The sequence below is a fragment of the Erinaceus europaeus genome, chromosome 8 (assembly GCF_950295315.1).
Source record: "Erinaceus europaeus chromosome 8, mEriEur2.1, whole genome shotgun sequence".
Classification (NCBI taxonomy): domain Eukaryota; kingdom Metazoa; phylum Chordata; class Mammalia; order Eulipotyphla; family Erinaceidae; genus Erinaceus; species Erinaceus europaeus.
In genome coordinates, this window is record NC_080169.1 from 92,293,537 (window position 1) to 92,311,379 (window position 17,843).

The following is a 17,843-nucleotide window of genomic DNA, read 5'->3' on the forward strand; positions in this document are numbered from 1 at the left end:
AGATTTCTTGATAATGGCAGGTGAGTGTCAAACAGTAAGCACCTATACTGTGTTCAAAAGGCAGAAAGTGAGATAATAATTGAGGTCTCTTTTTCAAAGAACCGGCCCTTCTTTTATTAGACTGGCAATGGCATTTTGTTTGAAAAGCATTGTCATTGCCCTTTTAATAGTAACTGGACATTGCAAATTATTATTTCCCCCAAATAAAGTGAAGGCCACACCATTTGCTGAAAAATAAGACCCTGCAGTCAACTGGGCACTAACTAACCAACTCAAATATATAAGATGGCAAAGTAAAACATGGTGACTACCAAATGCACGTGATTAACTTCCCTTCCTCTATCAGATCAGTTTTTTTTCCCCTTCTGGACTGCATTTGAACTCAGATACTACAAGTAAATTCAGATTTGAGAGACTGACTTGCAGTTTTCTTTGCAGGGGTAAAGGGAGACTCAGTGCCCTCTACTTTATGCTTAAAAGGGACCTCAGAGGAGACTGGCACCCTTTCTTTGGCACTGTAGCCCTGTCAAGTGCTTCTCACTTCCACTCATTGGTGAGCAATGGGACACCCACTTTCTTGCTTTTTTTCTTTATTGGGGGATTAATGGTTTACAGTCAACAGTAAAATACAATAGTTGATACATGTGTAACATTTCTCAGTTTTCCACATAACTATTCGACCCCCTCTAGGTCCTCCTCTGACACCATATTCCAGGACCCGAACCCTACCCCTCACCTCAAAGTCTTTTTTTTTAATATTTATTTTATTTATTTATTCCCTTTTGTTGCCCTTGTTGTTTTATTGTTGTAGTTATTATTGCTGTTGTCGTTGTTGGATAGGACAGAGAGAAATGGAGAGAGGAGGGGAAGACAGAGAGGATGAGAGAAAGACACCTGCAGACGTGCTTCACCGCCTGTGAAGGGACTCCCCTGCAGGTGGGGAGCCGGGGTTCGAACCGGGATCCTTATGGCAGTCCTTGTGCTTTGCGCCACCTGCGCTTAACCCGCTGCGCTACAGCCCGACTCCCACCTCAAAGTCTTTTACTTTGGTACAATCCACCACCACTTTCATACTTTTTATCTATGTCTCTATCTATCTATCTATCTATCTATCTATCTATCTATCTATCTATCTATCTATCTACCTATCCCCTCCCCTTTCTCTTCATAGTTCTAGTCTATGTGCTGTCTTTTTCAGAGAGAGGAAGCAAGGAAGCAAACATACACCTGTGAAGTTTCCTTGTGATAGAGGCTGAACTAAGTAAGGCTGTACACATAGCAAAGAAGACCACTATCCTTTTTTTTTTTTTTTAAATCTGATGTCTGGTCACCATAAATTGGAAAGGAGAAAGGTCTTTTTCTACTGCTCCTTTTGCTTCTGAATTTTACTATAATCCCTTTTTCCATTTACTCTGAAAAAGTATTCTTTTTTAATCTCAATGTTCAGCCCATCAGTGGTTTGCAATGTTATTTTAAATTAATGCCTGAAACTTTTAAGTGTAATTGTGTGGGCAGGACCTTAGGGGAAAACATCCACCTTGCCCCCTCCCCCATGCAGAGAATTCTGATGCCCAATTGCTGTCCCCATAAAGTGTAAATATTTCCCTGTGTGTAATTATCTTTCTAAAGCAGAATTCTTCCAATTTTTTCTGAAAGCAATAACAACCTTTCTCCCAAAGACAGTTTTTCATAAGCATTCCTACCACCAGGTGTTTTTTTTTTATTTGATGTAGTCCCATAGCCAACCCACTTTTTATTTTAAAATTTAAACTTATTTTTTATTATTTTGAATTGAATTAATTAATTTTTTTTTTAACCATATGGTGGTGTGGGGGCCTGAACCTGGAGCCTCTTTATACATAACCGTTATGCTGCCTCCCCCTGCTCTATTACTATTATTTCCCTTTTGTTACCCTTGTTTATTGTTGTCATTACTATTGTTACCATTGCTGTTGCTGTTGTTGGATAGGACAGAGAGAAATGGAGAGAGGAGGGGAAGACAGAGAGGGGAAGAGAAAGATAGACACCTGCAGACCTGCCTCACTGCCTGTGAAGTGGCCCCCCTGCAGGTGGGGAGCTCCACCAGGTGTTTTTAAGGAAGGGATAAAAGATGTTCATCTCCTTGTCCTTGTTTTAACTTGCAAGTCAGAGTGTGCCAGCATGGGGAATTCTATACAGCTAAGAGACTGCTTGTCAGCTAGAAAGACAGTGGGCAATTACACTTTGCCTTGAATTGTTTTTCCTGTAAAATGGGACTTCATCAAAACTCATTTCCTTGGGGAAGTAAGATTAAAGTGATTTAATAAATAATAAAATCACTTAACACATGAAAAACAAAAGATTTAGCCATGTACACTTCTAAAAACAAAAACCATTCCTTTTGGTAACTGTATTACAAACAAAGCTTCAGTTTAATAATTTTGTTTCTGGTTAGGTGCATAAAAATGTTAAAAGAAGAAAGAATGACCTTTGTTAAATGATTTTTCACAGTCTCCAGGACTTTCCTTATCCTGGTGGACTGTTCTTCCATACTCTGTCCTTATTTCCCCAGGGGACACTTTCTTCTGTAGACTGACAAATTACCTTTACACAAAAGCTTTTCAAAAATCTCAGTTTGATTAAAGGAGATTTCTTAAGAAGCCAGTTATACATTTCTACAATTAATCAACTTTCTGATAGACTCCCCTAATTACATGAAAGAACACACCTAGCAATCAAACAATGTAACAAAAACTGGACAGTTTGAATGACTGACAGTGAATGAGCTTCTTCAATACAGCAACTTTGATGAAAAATTACTACCCTGCTTTCCTGGAGAGAGGACCTCATAAAAGCCCTACTGTAGGCTGGGCACCTTCCTGTTCTTTCCATATTTCACTTTCCACTTTTTGAAATCTAGTTATGACCTTCTGCTTTGTAACCCTCCTTCCTGGAAGCCTTTTCTACCTCTTTATCAACATTTCCCAACATTATGAATCATTTTACTTCCTTGGCATTTTAAGGAATACCCTAAACAAAACTCAACATTTTGAGGTTTGTTTCTTTTTTTCATTGTCACTTGCACTACAGAGAGGTGTTGTTTGTTGTACATTGGAAGGTATTGTTTAAAAAATGAATTTAAAAAAAAAACACAGAATTTATTTTAAGCAGAAAAGGAAATATTGGACACAGCACTTTTAAATTTTGCAAATGTATTGTGTATTAGTTGCAAAATACAGGGAAATTAAACACATCAAGGTGTGGAGAAGTGGGTGGTGGAGACCTAGGGAACACATGAGGCCTAGGATTCAGCAGTGGGCCCAACTACCTTATATGAAGGGCAAGAAAGCAAGAAATACCACTCAGGTTCTAAGAGTAGCTCTAATCTCAACCTAGTTGTTCCCATTCTCTAATTATTAGTTTCTCTTCTAGCAGGGCCACTGACTCCACTGCTGCTACCAGCTGCACCTTCTTGACCTCTGCTCTGTGCTGTGTCTCCTAAAAGGCAGCTTAGTTTGTTGCTCCAGAACAGAACTGTGTTGACTCTGGTCCTAAGCATTTGGCTTGCTTTTGCTTTTTTCTCTTGTTCATCTGCAGAGTCTAGATACCTTGGGATTTTCAAGTGGTTTGCAACCTCCTCTAACCCTCTTGGGTTTCCTCTGGCATTTTCCAAGCCTTCAGTGAATGCATATTTGGTCTACCTGTAGATGCTAATCTCAGTTTCTTTTTAAACTTTTGTCTCTGAATTTTTTAGAATTATTTATTTTCTCTTTTGTTGCCCTTTTTATTGTTGTTGTAGTTATTGTTGTTGTTATTGATGTCATCGTTGTTGGATAGGACAGAGAGAAATGGAGAGAGGAGAGGAAGACAGAGAGGGGGAGAAAAAGAAAGACACCTGCAGACATGCTTCACTGCCTGTGAAGCGACTCCCCTGCAGGTGGGGAGCCGGGGTCTCGAACCGGGACCTTTATGCTGATCCTTACGCTTTGCGTCACATTGCTTTAACCCACTGCGCTACCGCCCAACTCCCTGTCTCTGAATTCTTACACCTAACCTACTGGGCACATACCAAGGCTTTTGGGAACCCAGAGTCCTTGTTAGCACAATGGCCTTAGTCCTGGCTGCTTCCTACCTTGATGTCTGTAGTTTTGGGTAGTGAAGTGGACTAGCCCCTCCCTTTCTTCTCCTGGAATCCTAGACTCCTACTTGACTGACCTTATATATAACTCTGGAACAGGACAATTCTCAGCCAGTCCCTGGACAAGATGGGGGTGGGCAACGGGGTAGCCCTGAGCTGTGATCCTGAAAGATCTAGTACTAATTTAGAGTCTAGTGACCCGTGAGAGTGTGGATACATGTGGGTAGAGATAGTCCTCCCATAATTTCTTCTAAATATATTATTTCATTAAGAAACAAACAAACAAAAAAATGGCCCCAATTTATTAAGTGTCTCTAAATCTTTAATGATGAACTTCCTACCTAACTGTCCATTTGACAGGGAGGTAAGTAACTTGTCAAGGTTTCAAAACACAGATTCAGGGACCAAGTGAAGCTGTTGAGACTCAGATTCAAACTTTATCGGTTTCAAGACCCCCCCCCTCTTGAAGCTCCTCCAAAGCTGAGTCGAGAGCATCCATTTCTTTAAGTCATGATATCTCCTTTGAGAAATCGGTCAGTTTCTTGTATCACTTTTTGAAGTAGTGCACATTCACTGTTCAGTGCTTACTTGTCTCTTAAAAACAGAACATTATATACAGGCCATAAAGACCATGGTTCACTGTCACTGGTGACTTCTGGAACCAGGCTCAGAGCTTTCCCTGTTCTTTTCAAGGTCTCCCTTTAACACAACAAAGAAGAGACATATCTATCTCCCTACCTTCCAGCCAAAGCTAAGGAAAGCTTGGTACTGAACTCTAGGTGGTTTTGAGACTTCTCAGCCCCAGGGTGGGGTTCCTTTCTTCCTCTGCCAGCTCACCCAGGCTGTGGGCTGAACATCATCTGCAGCAAACTATTGGGGTGGGCTGAGCCATGAGGGTCTTTCTGAAAGTTTGTCGGTCTTGCAGGGAGAAAGGAGACCCACTTCCCATCATCATGTTTCCCACAGAATGCCAGTGTGGGACTGGGGTAGTGATGGCGTTGGTGAATGGGGGCTAGAGGGCACTGCACTGTCTTCCTGAACCCCACCCATTCAGACTTCCAGACACCTAAGTCACCCACCGAGAGTGGTGTGGGTGCAGGACTGTCTGCAGACACTTGTGTTTGCTGTGAAGAGAGCTGATGAGCAAGCCAGCGAGCCAGAGAGCAAGGGGCAGACTTGGCTACTGTCCCCACCAAGAGTTGGATGCCCCAGCGCCAGCCGCGTGTGGACAACTCCCAGGTACATTAATCTGTCACCTTCCTTTAGGGACCAGACTGGGAAATTTCCATTTTCTGTTTGGGGAGTAAGAAATAAAAATCATCACACCGTGAATCTGATCTCCCCCAATTAGTGGAGCTGGAAAGACTCGTTCTGGGGTCCACTGCGCAGTGACTCCACGAATGTCCTAAGTGCTAGAACCTCTGCCTAGGGTTCCCGCGGAGTTTCCACCCTGGTGAGAAGGTGGGGTGCAGACAGCAGCAGCAGGAAGGAATTTCTGTTCTTCTGAAGCTGTGGTGACTGAGCTGAAGTGACTCCTTTCCCACTAACACACACCTTTGCAAGAGCTCGCAGACCCTTGCAGCCACTATGGGGAAAGCAGCCGGGTTTTGGCCCTTGGAGGCAGGTGGGAGCCTTGAGACTCACTGCACTGGTGTTTATCACGCATGTAGCAGGAAATCCTTTCTCCAGAGGGAGCGACAATGAACAAGAACTAAAGGGAAATCAAGTGGAAAAATCCGTGAATGCAGGAAGGACCCACAGCTGGAGCTGAGAGGTTTACATTAAGCTCTGTGTAGTTCTTTCCCTTTCTGGGGAAAAAGGGCATTGCTGTTATTATTAGTAGTATTGTATATTTCCCCCCAGCAACTGTGTAGAGAAACTTTTCTCTTAGATGTGTTATTCAGCAAGACTATCGTGGCTGGACATTAGATGTATTAGTTATTTTTGCCTGTAGCTTTCACCAAATTGTCCAAAGAAGAAAGTGTTGTTTTTTTCTCCCTTCCCCCAAGCCTAAATTTAGGGAGATCTATTTCATTTCATAATTTTGCAAGATTTGCCAGATTTTCAATTGAATGTCTTTTAAAAATATCTTTTAAAAAGGATACTAAGATTTGGCTTCCCTTAGTAGGCAGATGTGTTACAGTTACACACCAATAAACAATTATTAAATCATTTAAAGTAGTTGCAGTCACATACAGGGGAAAACCCATAAGACTATCAGCAGACCTCTCCATTCAAATTCTAAAAGCCAGAAGAGAATGAAAAGATATCTATTGAGCCCTGAATGAAAAAGGGTTTCAACCAAGGATAATATATCCTGCTAGACTTTCATTCAAACTAGATGGAGGGATCAAAACCTTCTCAGATAGACAACAGTTAAAGGAGGCAACCATCATTAAGCCTGCCCTGAAAGAGGTTCTAAAAGATCTCTTATAAACAAGATCACCATAATATTTGCCATATTTCAGAGCAAATAAAAAATCGTTGAATAATGGCACTACAATATATTAAAACCATAATATCAATAAATGTCAGTGGCTTAAACTCACCCATTAAAATGCACAGAGTGGGAGGATGGATCAGAAAACAACCCAACCATATGCTGCTTGCAAGAATCCCACCTGACCCAACAAGACAAACACATACTTAAAGTGAAGGGATGGAAAACTATCATACAGGTTAATGGACCACAAAAAAAGGCAGGAATGGTCATTCTCATCTCTGACACAATAGACTTTAAATTTAATAAAGTAATAAAAGATAGGCAAGGCCACTACATAATGATTAGAGGATCAATCAACCAAGACAATTTAACAATTATTAACATCTATGCACTCAATGAGAGACCATCTAAATACATCAAACACCTACTGAAAGAACTACAAAAATACATCAATAGTAATACAGTAATAGTGGGAGACTTTAACACCCCACTCTTACACTTAGGCAGATCAACAAAGCAGAGAATCAACAAAGAAATAAGAGAATTAAGTGAAGAGATGGACAGAAATCTTCTGGGAATAGAAGGAAAAAAGTTACAAAGAGGCTGACCAGCAAAGAGGCAGTAGCCCTGCAGATTCAATAGGTCACATCTTCAGCAAAACTGATGATTTCAAGTATTTTTCTCATTCTAAGGGGTTATGGGTGGCATAACAGAATTCCTGAGGGTTTGGAGGATGGCATTGAATACGGAAGTGCAGAAAAGGATAGCCCAAGATAAAAAGGCCACTCAACAATATGGCATTGGTAGAGTTAGTCTTTAATTCATAAAAGGGGAAGAAATGTCCTTTCTTGTTTATCATGTGTTTCTGGGTCTCCTACTTCTAGTGCCCCCAAATTGCATGAGAAAAATACTATATGCTAATTGTGAATTAAATATTTGTGTGCTAGTCTGGGTACCTAAATACCATTTATAACTCTATAGGAATATAATTTGAAAGTCCAAGAAGCTATTTCACTCACAGAGTTTCATAACTTGCTTACACAGATTCAAGTGTATTGTCACTTATATTTCATTAGATCAGTCAACTTAAAAATTACCTATGGGTTGGCAAAATATATTGGGAGTTTGTTTTGCCATGCATGCAACCCAGGTTTGAGCCTGGGCTCCACTACACTGGAAGAAACAGAGTCCTGTGATGTCTTTCTGTCTTTCTTCTGTCTGAAAAAAATCAGACCAAAAAGGTGAAGTCCCAATGAAGATGATAAAATAAAATAAAGTAAAATAATAATATAAACAACCAAACAAACAAAAACAAATATTTGTGTTGTAATACAATATGCCAGCATATTTTAGGAAAAAGAAACTTCACAGAACAATTACAAAGTTTAATACTATTATCTTTCAAATTATAGAAAGAAAATACAGATGGAGAAAGAACATGTCCAAATGCTAGTTACCATTACTAGCACTACTAGACTGATAAATTATTAGTGAGCAGTAATTGCAATTAATGTTCACTAGCAGTTCAGAAGATGAGTATGCATCAACATTTATTTTGTCAAACAGAAAGCATGTTATTGTCGTAACTAATTTTTCTGACAATTGTGTGTATATACAAGGTGTAAGCAGTGTTCATACCTTTCACTCATCTGATTATTAACAGAAACAAATAAAACAAAAACAAAACCAAATTAGAGGGATGTCTGAAGTAACTGCAATTTTTTTTTTTTTTTACTGCATTTCATCTATACAAGTCTAACAAATACAGAAGTGGTTATGGCCTAATGGATTTTTTTTATTGCCTGCAAGCTGTTACAATTAGAAGTAGAAGACTATGGTATGTTGATGGTTTCACATTTACTACAACACATTTTTCTTTTTTTTTTTTACACCTGGAAGAAGAAATGTTCTGAATGGAACAAATAAGACACAAGTCCATTGGATAATCTAGTCTACATTTGGGTTTGGTAGTCCTTAGATCCCAGGAATACACCTGCAGATCAATTTAGGTACTAATTTCCAATGTTAAAGCGTTTACACAGTCACAACTATGGCAAAATAACTAACTACAAAACAAACCCTGCACATAAATGATAAACTGTTAGGTACACACTACTTTAACAGGGGTACAAAAGAGATGGCACAGTGATTAGAAGTGATTTTTCACAATGTTACGAGAAGCACACATCTCACTTCACACACAAGACATTAATGTAGTTAAAGGAAATAAGTCACATCACCTAAAAAAATGTTCATGTTCCAACCAGAAACAGAGTCAAAGATCATTCAGGTCAAACTACATAATGCAGTTGATCTTCAAAAAAAAATTACATGGCATTTTTCTTTTCATTTCTGCTTCCAAGTATACTTCTTAAAATGTGGAGTGAAATACAAGCATTTTATTTGGTCCAATCAATCAATGCAATTATGAGGACATGGTACAAAATAAACAATGGTAAGGTTCTCCTTCCTTAGAGCTAGCTGTGTTGTTAGCCTTCTTCTTCTTCATCACTGTCTTTCATTGTGATGCCCTGAAGTCCTCCTCCTTCTGAAACTGAGGCTGTAGCTTCTTCTACTGTTAAACGTCTGTGCAGAGTATCATAGGTCTTACTGTTAAGTGTGCCTTCTAACACACCTTGTAATCGGAAATCCCTGTAGGTTTTCTGGAGAAAGAAAGAATCTGCTTAGATGACTTAGATGATATATATGAACATACGCACTTGTGTCTGTATGTATATGTACTCAATAGATATCTCAAAAAGGATTTTGACAACTTAGTGGATTCCAATTGTAGCTGCCTTGTAAGACCTTTGTTGGTATATTTCTTAGTGGAAAAAGTGAAAGACTCTGTATCATGCTATTCAGAACACAATCACTGAGAGGGGCCTGGTGGCACATATGTTACAATGCACAAGGGCCCAGGTTAGAGCCCCCGGTTCCCACCTGCAGGGGGAAAACTTTGTCAGTGGTGAAGAAGTACTGCAGATGTCTCTCTGCCTTTCTCCCTCACCCTTCCCTCTCAATTTCTGACTGTCTCTATCCAACAAATAGATAATTAAAAAAAAATTTAAATTAATAAAAGACCACAGTCACTTAATATATCAAAATATTGTAATTAGGGTGGTTGAGAATATGAAGCTTAGCAGTTGCTCAGGATTTGCATGTGTGAAGTCTTGAGTTTAACCCCTGGCACAAAAAATTGATGTATCAGGTGACAAAGCAGTGTACTCCAAACATAATCTAGTACATTTTACTATTTGAATAACTGGTAGCAAAGAAAATGTATGTAGTTATACTTAATTTTAATACAAAGAAATGCTTAGCTTTTCAATCAAGAAGTCTTAGCTTAATACTAAAACTACATTACAATTTATGAAATATATATATATTTTATAATAATAATACTTTTTTATTTGAGACAGCCAGAAATCAAGAGGGAAGGGAGTGATACAGAGGGAGAGAGACAAAGAGACACCTGCAGCCCTGCTTCACTACTTGTGAAGCTTTCCCTTTGCAGGTGGGGACTGGGAACTCAACCCTGGGTCCCTGTGCATTGTAACATATGCCCTCAACCAAGTGTGCCACCACCTGGACCCTAAATATTTTATATTAGTTTTTTACATTCTGAGTGAGGAGATGTATGTAGAGGATTAACATTATCAATAAAGCAAGTATATGTTTTCATCATTTATGTTATTATAAAATTTATTTAAATGTTTGACAGGGTAAAATTCTGTATATGCTTAAATATTTGTATAAATTTAGCCCTTTTCTTCTTGACATCCTCTGGGGATATGAAATGGAAATTTCTGGCATAAAGTTCCCATAGATGGGCCTAAAATGTGTATGTATTTATCATTTTGGTCAAACAGTAAATTATAATTTTGTGTATCATATATAAAATTAGAACAACTATTAGTATTTCTTTTTTTTAAATAGTTTCTTTTTTTTAATATTTTATTTTATTTATTTATTCCCTTTTGTTGCCCTTGTTGTTTTATTGTTGTAGTTATTATTGTTGTTGTCGTCGTTGTTGGATAGGACAGAGAGAAACGGAGAGAGGAGGGGAAGACAGAGAGGGGGAGAGAAAGATAGACACCTGCAGACCTGCTTCACCGCCTGTGAAGCGACTCCCCTGCAGGTGGGGAGCCGGGGTTCGAACCGGGATCCTTATGCCAGTCCTTGTGCTTTGCGCCACCTGCGCTTAACCCGCTGTGCTACAGCCTGACTCCCCAACTATTAGTATTTCTACAGAGATGTTTTTCTTTAAAAATTTGTCTTTTAAAATTTGTGTCATTTTATTGGGGTGTGGATTAACGTCTTATAGCCTAGTTATTGACTCATGGGTCCAACTTGTCATCTTCCCTAAAATTTCTTTGCAGAGCACTCTCACCCCCCCCAACACAGGTCCTGTTCCACCATTATGTACCAGGGCGCCAATGCCCTTCTTGCCCCCATCTTCCCTCTCCATCCTGAGTCTTTTTGCTTTGGTGCTGTTCTGTTGAGAATCTTAACAAGAATCTGACAACTGTGGGCTCTGTAACATAAGATACCTACTTATAAGCAAAAGCTTCCCAACCCTTTAGTGGGATTCTTTCTTTCTTTCTTTTTTTTTTTTTTAATGAGTAAATGAGACTATTATTTTGTGAATGATTTTTAAGATTGTAAGGAAAATCTAGTACTATTTCCATGGGGAAACCAACGAAGATATTCCATTCTGTAGAGGTACTTCTAAAATCTTTTAAAATGCTAACCTTTTTAAAAACTGTTCTTTATTAAATTTAGTGTTAAGCATTCAGATATCAGTAGACTGTTCCTAAAATAGAAGTACATGCCACTGCACCATACTTCTGATATAAATGATTGTTAGTAGTCACATCTTTGATTTGGGCTTCATAGATTAAAAAACAGACATTAAGAAGTAATATTTTCCTTTGTGCTACTATACTACATATACAGTGGGTGGATATTAGCATGAAGAGATTTCTGTTTCACTCAACACAGAAAAGAAAATAATACATTAGTCTAACAGTTGAGCTGAAAGCAGTATAAGGTAGTATATATTGGTAGATGGCTTCTTTTTTTTTTTGCCTCCAGGGTTATTGCTGGGACTCAGTGCCTGCACTACGAATCCACTACTCCTGGAGGCCATTTTTCCCATTTTATTGCCCTTGTTGTTACCCTTGTTGCTGTTATTGTTATTGTCATTGCTGTTGTTGGATAGGACAGAGAGAAATCCAGAGAGAGGGGGAGACAAAGACAGACACCTGCAGACCTGCTTCACTGCCAGTGAGGCAGCCCCCCTGTAGGTGGGGAGCCAAGGGCTCAAACTGGAATCTTTCCGCAGGTTCTTGTGCTTTGTGCCACGTGCACTTAACCCGCTGCACGCCCAACCACTGGTGGGTGGCATCTTATACACACTTGGCCTTCTCAAAAAATTCTTCAAAAAGTACAATTACTTAGGAATGGGATATACAGTATTTTCACATATTACCTTCCTGTCTTCTTCCATTTAAGTGCCCCAAACATCATTCTAAGTTTCAGAAGTGATATTCCAAACGTAAGTCTGGAGTATTTAAAATGATTTTCTCCTTTTGATAATCACTTGCTATAAATAAAACTCCTGCTTGAAAAAGTTTACCTCATGCTCAAACAAAAATGAACTATGTGGAAGACTGTATAGTATCTGAGGTTATTTATTTATTTATTTGTATCTGAGGTTATTATCTCAGTAAGAAGTAGACTCTTTTTCTTCTTGAATGAGAAAACTATTTTCAATTTTATTTTATTATTTTATTTTAAGACTACAATTTACAGAATCATATCCTGTAAGGTATCAGTTTAGAAATTACCACGCTATTAATAATAACATCAAAACCTATGCCAACTTATAGTAGTAACATTAAAAGGTAAGTTTCATTTTTAAAATGTTGTTGACTTATTTTCATGGGTGGTGGTGGTGGTGTGGGGAGGCTTACCAGTACAGTGCTCAATTCTAACATGTCAGTGTCAGGGATTGAACCTGAGACCTCTCAGTCCTTAAGCATGTAAGTCTTTTTTCTTTCTTTCTTTCTTTTTTCTTTTTCAACATTTAAGTCTTATGTACTATTGCTGACTGTCTCCCAAGATATCTCCTTGGCTCTGAAAACTAAATTCTGCCTAGAGAATCCAGTAACTGATAAGCCTTGTATTACTACAGAAATTCATGTTCAATTTATGAGTAATAGTTGAATTGAAGATACATCAAACACACAATATTAATCTACAGATAATATTTTTGATGTAAAATATTTTTTCCCTACTGGTAATTGTCAGGCTAGCGTTGTGAGAGGGAATTATATGCTGGATTTTGAGTCCTACTTTCTTATTTTATCAGAATAAATTTTCTAAGATTTATTATCAATAAATTGGCTAGGACAAACCTATATATTACAGATTTGTTATTGTAAAGACATTCTAATTTATATATATTTAGGACTCAACTTCCAGATATTATTAGCAAGCAATAATCAGATGCAAGGAATTGCAGATCAGATGTCCTTGAAACCTCTTTCCTTTAGAAAAAAAACTGTTATTGACACTTGGACATTCTCTGTGGCTGCCAATGAAAGTCTGCCTGGCTCTTATTTAAGACAAGTGCCTGCCAGAGGGTGCTGTTCACTTGTCTTCTCTGCAAATAAGAGGGGCAGTGATTTATTTGAATGACTCTTTAATGTCTTGTGGCCACTAGGGGAAATACCAATCCATCACTTATCTTGATATTTGAGAGTTCTATTCCTCCTCCCTCAAATAAATCATTCTTATGTTAAAACCTTGCAAAAAAAAAAAAAAAAGGTCTTATTCTCATTAATGTTGAAGTATTGGGCACAGTTGTCAATCACATAAATTTTGATGGCATTTGGGACTCATGGATATAGAAGAATGATAATCTTTAGGATGTAAAGATTAGGTTACCTGAGTACCTTGGTTCCTGTGCAGAAAGGATAACTCTACTATAAAATACAGGTGAGTATGAATACTCTGGATGGAAAGAAAGCCTACTTACTTACAGGCCTTCACATTTTTTTGTGCTTCACGTCATGTGCACTTAACCCACTGCACTACTGCCCAGCTCCCTAGGCCTTCACATTTCTATACATGTTATTTAATAGCTTCTCAGGGAAACCATCATTACAAACATAACTATATGGACTCTGAAGAATGATGACTCTACATAAGAAATTGGTTCCAGTCTGTTTAAATTCAGAGTAGAAAAAATAGAACATTAATTCATCTTGATTTTCACTGTAAAAGTAATAAAATTCCTAAATAACCCCCTGCAGATTAAAGGTATCTACCCAAGAAAGCATTAGCTGAATCTATGGACCTGCCTGTGAAAAATAAAACGTAAAAAGTCTAATATACCCCTGTTTAATTTCATATTTATGAGTCATACCTACTGATTGCTATAATGAAAAGTATATTCAAAGGGGACTGATTGGCTTAGAGTACAATGGAAATGTCACCATGTAATTAATGAAATTACTTTTTTTTGGTGCCAAAATACCAATACTTGGTCTGTAAATGTAAATGTAAATAACATCTGTGATATAGAGAAAGGAATGACTGTCAAAGAAACAAATGGTAGGCTAATAAAAAATGGAGGTTTTATTATAAAAACAAAATAAAAAGCTTAATGATCTATCAACTCATACCAAATGACTGGATGAGACATTTCTGACATTTTTCACACAGCAGGCATTAGCTTGAAAACATAGCTGATTGTAAGGGTAACCAGCTAGTCCCAATATTAGTCACAGTACAGATTAGAACAATGACATACACATATATATTTATGAGGTAAATATCTGACTAATTGAATGCTATATCATTTTCTTTTTTTCCCCTTTTTTATATTTGTTTTCCCTTTTGTTGCTCTTGTTGTTTTTTATTGTTGTTGTAGTTATTATTATTGATGTCGTCGTTATTAGAAAGGACAGAGAGACATGGAGAGAGGAGGGGAAGACAGAGAAGGGGAGAGAAAGATAAACACCTGCAGACCTGCTTCACCACCTGTGAAGCGGAGCCGGGGGCTTGAACAGGGATCCTGATGCCAGTCCCTGCGCTTTGCGCCATGTGCGCTTAACCAGTTGCACTACCTCCTGACTCCCGTTATATCATATTCTTTCATAGAAAATTAACTTCAAACTTCATTAGAAGGTTCTCCAAGTCACCACTTACAGCAACAAAGGTGAAATAATACAGAAACTTGGGGAAATATGAATATATCATGTTGTGTTTTCAGTGTCTGTCAAATACGTAACACCTGGTAAAGAAGAGTCCTGCTTCAATTGCGTCTAATGGCATTAAATTTTTAGTGGATAGTTATAATTTCAGTATTATTTATGGCTGATCCTGCTGTGACATAACATATCTGGTTCTACACTCCATTAGATTTGACGATTTATGAATTTAGAGCACTACTCATCTTTTTGTGGGCATTTCTACATAAAGTAATGTGATTAGAAATTTCCCTTACTGATGTAACACAGTGGTTCTTCTCAAACTTTAATATCTATCAGAATTATCTGGAAAACTTTTAATATGTAGGTTGCTGAGCTTTACAAGCAGAGCTTCTGACTAAGTCTAGAGCAGGGGCCAAGAATTTGCATGTCTAATAAGTTTCTAGGTGATGCTGATAGTGTCTAAGTTGGGAACTATAATTTGAATAATGGTGCTTATTTATATATTTATATGCATGTGCACATATACATATATGTACAAACATATGTGTTCATGCATGTATACTTATGTATAAACTTGTCAGAACAAAAGTAAAAGTCATCTTCTTAAGGCAACAGATAACTCTTAACAGTTTACACTTATGCCTATAGCCATAACATAAGATGTCTCAGTTTTAAGAAATAGTTATACTTGGGGTAAATATTTTCATTAGTTTACAAAAAATGAAAACCATGCTGAATAAGTTAGTATATTTAACCACCTACTCACTAAACATAGCATGCATGTTATTTTAAAGAGCAAAAGTCAAATGACCTTGCTGAGTAGATGTAATCTCTGTGAGTAGTTTGACTATTTTTAACATTCAAATCAATCATCTATACATATATAAAGGGGCATGTTTCCATAAGAATTTAGGCAAAAACAACATATTGCATCCATGCCACTATATAACAAAATAATGGATAATCTCCTTATCCAGATAACCAATCAAAGCCATCATAATGCTATGTGATCCTAATAAATATGAAGGAAATGATTATGTGATAATGTGATCCTAATAAATATGAAGGAAATGATTATGAAAAACAATTTTTATACTTAAGAAAGCTAATGCCAAATAATTGTGATCTACTAATTTAGATATACATGCTAGGAGTTTATGTGCATGACTTTAAAATGTAATTACCTGATTAAAAATATTGTTTATTTATTATTATTGCAAAAAAAAAAAGACAATTACATGTATTAGTCTAACTGAAAATAGAAACAATCAGCAAGAGATCTTTGCTAAAAGTAAAGTATTTGCATCCCCTCAATTCTACTAACTAGAATTTGCATGTATGTCAATATCTTGCCATTATTCTTTATAGTTTGGTGGGCAATTCACATCTTAAACACATTTTGTTTACCTTCACAATTTTGATGAGCGTCTTCAGTTGGTAAATATGAAGCTGAAGGTCTAATCTATCAGCCAACCACACACAAATGACTTTCATGGAACTGCTGTACCATTGCTAGAAAGAAGGATGGGGGCATAGGGGAGGAGAACAAAAAGAAAACAGCCTCTGCAGTATTCATTTAACAGATTTGGTAATGAGGGGGTAATGAAACACTCTGAAATGACCACAGATCAGCACTTGAAGTCAATAATGCTATAATTTCCTATTAACAGAATTGCATGTTTTGCTAGAAAATCTGCTAAGTTGACCCAGACTGTTCTTTACATGAATTAACATTATAGTCTTTCAGCTGTAACACATTCATGGGAAACTGTTTTTGCACTTGCAGCCTAGCGGCCTGCTTTGTAATCTGTAGGTAACAATGGGTACTAAATACACGTTATGGAACTGAATAAACTACAAAACAGCAGGAAATAAAACAAGGCAAATTATTTCCAAAGGAAATTTTTCTATTAGCCTTGTATGGTAGGTAAAACTAAAAGTTATGTTATCCCATAATGCACACAATCAACACCTAGAAATAACATTATATAGGATAAATAGAAAAGATATCAATTAATAAACAATAATTCTCCATCACACTTTTATCTGCTACTAGTTAAGTATATCCCAAAATCTCTTTAGACTATCTAAAATTTAAAAAGTTAAGATCTTGGGGAGGGATGTTATTAGGATGGAATCCTTATGTTTAAGGAATCAAAAAGCAAGTGTCCATTGAACAAATTATTAGAGAATCTGTTCAATTTTTAAAGTGGGTTTTTTAAAGGGTCATATTTTTTTCCCTGTTTAGTAAAAGTTTCTTGATGGAAAAACTGAAATTCTTCTCTAATGTAATTTTCTGTACTTACATAATGTCTGAGTATTGTAAAAGGAAACATTTTGACGCTTTTCAAAAAGAAAGCAATCTGCCATTAGTGGTGACATTTTTCAGATTTCTTATCTCAACCACATTTATGTAGTATTGAAAGAATATCAACGCTAAAAAATAACGACACTGCTTATTCAGATAACTATAAAAAATTTCAAAGTACATTCAGAACATAGGAATTACAAAAACGTTTTTGGAATAAAGGGGATTTTATGCCTTGTTTATATGCAGAAACAGTGACACTACAGGTCACGTAAGTGTGTGCATATGCTTCTAGATATTCAAACCTGGGGACGATACTTAGAATTTTTCTTCACATAACACTTAGTATTTTTATTCACAAAATCCAGAAATTGTAAGTGATCCAAATCTGAAAGTTATCTAGGCTTGCATTACCAGCATTGTTTTAATACAATTTAGTAATGTAAATAGTATTTTAAGCATAAGTTATAAATTAGTTTTCTACGTTCATTAGGCTTTTCTATTTGCAATTATATTAAACATAAATGCATAAAAAGAGACAAGTTAGCTAAAATGAGTAAGTCATTTATAAGATACAAAGTCATCAGTGGATTTAACAGTCAAAATTTTTGAAATGTGGGACAGAGTATGATTTTTAAAAGATATGTTATTCATGTACTCAATTTTGCTCCTACTTCATGATTTCTTTCTTAATTTTAAGAGATGTAAAAGTACCAGAAATAAGTTTTATAAAATAAGATACATATACTA

General features: G+C 36.9%; 1 protein-coding gene across 9 annotated transcripts in view; it reads right to left on the minus strand.

The window, feature by feature from the left end:
* Positions 1-8,093: 8,093 nt before the first annotated feature.
* The window catches only part of CADPS2 (calcium dependent secretion activator 2), a 614,124-nt gene continuing 604,374 nt past the window's right edge, over positions 8,094-17,843 (minus strand). For all 9 annotated transcript variants that reach the window (XM_060196497.1, XM_060196496.1, XM_060196500.1 and 6 more), the window contains 2 exons: positions 16,193-16,297; positions 8,094-9,223 (listed from right to left, as the gene is read on the minus strand). In XM_060196497.1, the coding sequence (XP_060052480.1) occupies positions 9,050-9,223; positions 16,193-16,297 (279 nt within the window). In that variant the 3' untranslated portion in view covers positions 8,094-9,049. The remainder of the gene's footprint in view (positions 9,224-16,192; positions 16,298-17,843) is intronic.